This window comes from Vicia villosa, unplaced genomic scaffold, assembly GCF_029867415.1.
Source record: "Vicia villosa cultivar HV-30 ecotype Madison, WI unplaced genomic scaffold, Vvil1.0 ctg.003125F_1_1, whole genome shotgun sequence".
Lineage (NCBI taxonomy): Eukaryota > Viridiplantae > Streptophyta > Magnoliopsida > Fabales > Fabaceae > Vicia > Vicia villosa.
This window is the reverse complement of record NW_026706118.1, coordinates 62,079-66,846: the sequence shown is the minus strand read 5'-3', so window position 1 is coordinate 66,846 and position 4,768 is coordinate 62,079. Positions and strand designations below refer to the sequence as shown.

Below are 4,768 nucleotides of genomic sequence, written 5' to 3'. Positions count from 1 at the left end.
TCACGACTCGAGGGTCGGAAAGGAAGCAAACTCACGACTCGAGGGTCGGAAACTCATGACTCGAGGGTCAGAAAGAAACGATATATTGAAGGCTCACGACTCGAGGGTCGGAAAGGAAGCAAAATCACGACTCGAGGGTTGGAGAGAAACGATATATTAAAGACTCACGACTCGAGGGTCGGAAAGGAAGCAAACTCACGACTTGAGGGTCGGAAACTCATGACTCGAGGGTCAGAAAGAAACGATATATTGAAGGCTCACGACTCGAGGGTCAGAAAGGAAGCGAAAAAGTTGAAAACTCATGACTCGAGTGTCGGAAAGGAAGCGAAAAAGTTGAAAACTCACGACTCGAGTGTCGGAAAGGAAGAGAAAAGTTGAAAACTCACGACTCGAGGGTCGGAATGAAAGTGATAAGTTGAGGACTCACGACTCGAGGATCGGAAAACAAAACAATCACAACACGAGGGCTGGAAATGAAACGATATATTGATTATAAGGGGAAAATCACAACATGAGGGTTGGAAACTCACGACTCGAGGGTCGGAGAGGAAATGAAATGTGATATAAGGGTCATTATCGTCGGTAGGGTTACTAGGAAGTAGACGAATAGTATGGTACTGGTATTGGTCTTTGGAAAAGATCGTATTTGTGAGACTAGAATTACACCAGCCTAATTAGGGAAGCAAAAGGTGCTTGATAAAAACTCGAATCTGGCTTATGCTTCGATGTATGTTTGAATTATATTTTTTTATTATATATTTTTTTAGCGTAATGCTCCACCTAAGTGGAAATGCTACGCGTTTTTGGAGGATGCAATGCAACATGCAAAGATAACTACCAGGAGCTCAAAGAAAGGAGTCTTTTAACATCTGCTGAGGTATGCCAGCCATCTGGACTTAAATCTCTAAATAAGCTATGGATAAAGATACATCCCTGACGCTTGAAGGCCAGCAACAAGCCGGTTTCTGTTGAAGATAACGATCCGGACTTCTCGATATTTTCTTCGAATTCACAAGTTGTATAGCCTGCGCCCGTACTTAACCCGGTCAATCCTTGAAAAGGAGGAAAAGCCCAAGTATACTATCTTGCCCCAGTCTGCAAAGCTTTTGAAGGAATCTGCTTCATGAAGACTTCCTGAAATTTGTGCCATCATACGTAACATGCCCCAGTGTCATGAACCGTGGAACACTGCCCATGGTTTGCCCAAGTTTGTGATGGCTTGAATGATGCTTGGGTAACAGACCCTGATTACTCAACAATTTGAGTGATTTTTCCGAATCTTGATCTGACTGCCCCAGATTACTCAACATTATGAGAGATTCTTTGAGTATTGACACAACTGCCCCAGATTGATTGAATCTTTGAGAGATCATATCTCGAATTGATTGCCCCAAAATAACTGAATTTTTTACTCAACGAGTACTATCATTTTCTTCTGTGCCCCTTAGGGTAATCATACTTCGAGATATTTTTGCCCCAACTCGACGGAGTTCTGAAGACAAAATGTCCTTTGGGAGGACGCAACTTTTCATTTATGAAAGTTTCCTTGATGTCAAACACTTTTTCATATGCAAAGAATGTTTATCATAAGAAACAAAATTCTGATGCAAAACCTATGTTTGTCTTGAAACTTAAAAGACTTATTATTGAAAGGATGTTGTAACATCGATTTTTTTCTTCTTCTTTTTTTTTGTATGAAAGATGGTGTGATACCAACTCAAAAGTTTTAGCAAGCCTCATAGGAGTCGGATTACTGTACTCTCGTTTATAGTATGCTTTCGAATTAACCCATGCTTCAATTAGGACTTTTAAGGGTTGTAACGTGGCTTGGTTCACGGTTTTAGAAAAAAAGATTTAAGGCTCAAAGATATTTGGTGCCCGCCCATTCTCCATGATGTTCTCCAATTCTATATTCAGTTAACTCGATATGAGCACTCATATCCCAAGAGGAGTTTTGATGCGATTGAGGATTCGATGAGTTTTTTTTTTGGACATGACAGTCATTCACCTTTTGTTCTTTGGTGTCTGATCACACGACTTTGTTCTTTGCTTAGGATATTTATTTCGTAATCCTTTTGTGCCTCACAGGCTCTTCACTCTGTTTTGCTTTTTCGTTCCCTAACTTTTTCCTGGTTAAATTCTTTTGAATTTTGATTTTGAAGTCCACCGTGGTGCCCCAATTTTTTTTTCAAGTCACTTGTTTTCAGATTTTTGACTTTAAGGACCTTCTTTATTTTCTCTTTTTTTTTCATTCTCTTTTTTTTCTTTTTTGAACAAATCGTGTGATCTCAAGTCTTTTGACTTGTTGAAAGAATTGTGACTGTCTTAGTCTTTAGTCGGTGAGGGATAACCATTGTGATTTTGATTTTTTTTCCGACATCTTGACGTGCGAGGGATGAGGTGTGGTGATCCTCAAATAGGACACTCCTTTTGAAATTTGAGCGCTCTGTCAAATCAACTGAAGACTACCCGCCCCAGGGTTAAAAATGAAGGGTTTTTTTTTAAATAGAAACAAAACTTTTACTTCAAGGCTCAAAGGGGTTAACAAGGGTCTATCTCCCTTATATCTCCGATGTTTGGGGATCTGAAACAATGCCTGTACATCATCAGCAAGGTTTTATTCAAAATCATACCATTTGAAAATCTTGGTATCATGCTCATCATCCTCCCTCCAGAGTTACTTTACTTTTTTAAACAAGAGTTGAGTATCACAAAAAGCAAATAAAAGCGATTAAGAGTGAAAACGAATGGATTGCTTCAAGACAAAAATATTCAATGCATTATGATTATTATTTCAAAAACAAACAAGTTCTGCACACAATAAAGTACTGAACAAAACAAGAAAATTACAAATGAGAGTGCAAAATGAAACAAAGATTGCCAACATTGAGGAGACTTGATTCCGTCTAGACTTATTGCTTCAGAGGATGCGCTTAGTAGTTTTGACGCTCAGTTGAGAAAGGAAACTTTAATTCTGACCGTTTGGTGTGAAAACAATAGTCTTCGAGTCAAGCAGGTCTTGTACCTTATCTCTGAATGGCTTACAGTCTTCAATTGAGTGACCAGGTGCCCCAGCATGGTAACCACATCTGACGTTGGGATCAAATTTCACCGGATAAGGAGGAATAACAGGATCCAACTGCTTGGTTTCCACTAAAGAAAGCTCGAGTAACTGAGATAACAATTGACTATAAGGCATAGGAATCATGTCAAACACTCTCTTTGGCTTCCTGTACCTTTGCCTACCCTGTTGACGATGATCATGTTGATGGTTTTGCTGCAGAGGAGCATACTTAACTGATTGATATGGCTTTTGTTGAACAAACTCAATTGGTGGCTGACTAATAGTTGCAGCACAGATTTGTGGAGCATCCTGATTAGGAGTAACTTCTGTCATCTGATAACAAGGGATCTGAACTGGAGAATAAGCATGACCTTCTTCTTCAACTTCAGAAATTGTACTTGTTTCTTCATCATCATGATCTGTGAATTCAAAAGTAGTAGCAACATCCTGAATCTTACCAGTCTTAAGACCGTGCTCAATTCTTTCTCCTGCGACAACCAAAGCTGAGAATTCAGAAGCGGTACATCCAACCATCCGATTCAGATAGGGGTCTTGCAAAGTTCCCATAAACATGTCAACAAGTTCTCGTTCCAAAAGGGGGGGTTGAACTCTGGCAGCTAACTCTCTCCATCTTTGTGCATACTGTCTAAAAGACTCATCAACTTTCTGAGTCAAACCCTGAAGTTGAATTCTGGTAGGAGCCACATCACTGTTATGCTTGTAATGCTTGAAAAAGGCTTTGGCTAGATCTTTCCAAGTTCGGATGTTGGTCCTTTCAAGCTGGGTATACCATTCAAGAGACGCCCCACTAAGACTATCTTGAAATAAGTGCATTAGAAGCTTATCATTTTCTGCATAAGGAGCCATCTTGTTGCAAAATGCCTTTATGTGTGTCATCGGGCAAGTGGTACCCTCGTACTTCTCAAAATTGGGGACTTTGAACTTAGGAGGAATCTTGATACCAGGCACCAAGCATAAACTAGCAGCATCTAAACCAAGGGAATCACGATCCTCAATAGCTTTCAATCTCTTGTCCAAAAGACGAAACTTATCCTCATCTTCATCCATCGGGAACTTAAAGGTGTCATAAGACGAAACAGAAAGATTCTCAAGGTACAGAGTCTCGTTTACGGGAATTTGAACAATGTTTCTGACATTCTGATTCAAAGGAACCTCTTGGGTAAGATTGACACCTCTTCGATGAACGACACTTGGATCAACCGTAACGTCTGGCCTCTGAACAGTCTGCCTCAAATCTTCTTGTCCACGGGCGACGGCTTGAATCGCTTCCATAAACGGACCTATATTAGTCCCTATCTGAGCCCTAATCTCTGCCATCTCTGTCTGAATTTGTTCCATGATAAACCTCGAATGTCGAAAAAATCAGTTTTACGGTCTTCTGATTCTAAATAACAAGTCAAGGTGCGAAATGAGCTCCTGGTAGAAATGCATGAGATGCATGAATGATAAGAGAAATAAAATATCATATGATGTTTGATGTAATGGCATGCGAATATATATTTTTATTTTTATTTTTTAGGATGCTACAATTTTCATGGACATGCAATGCAATGCCATGTGGCGTAGGGTGAAGATTACCATAAGGATACCCCACACTATTTAAGAGATAAACATATAGAGACCCCTTAAGGGTTATGGATAATGTCATACAAAAAGAACCCCTATAACCTAGGTATTATAATA

General features: G+C 39.7%; 1 protein-coding gene across 1 annotated transcript; it reads right to left on the bottom strand.

Moving 5' to 3' along the window:
• Positions 1–2,968: 2,968 nt before the first annotated feature.
• On the bottom strand, positions 2,969–4,423 carry LOC131640432 (uncharacterized). Its single transcript, XM_058910826.1, has 2 exons — positions 3,976–4,423; positions 2,969–3,882 (listed from the first exon to the last, which is right to left on the bottom strand). Exons 1-2 carry the CDS (start codon positions 4,421–4,423, stop codon positions 2,969–2,971), a joined length of 1,362 nt encoding a protein of 453 aa, XP_058766809.1.
• Positions 4,424–4,768: the final 345 nt, after the last annotated feature.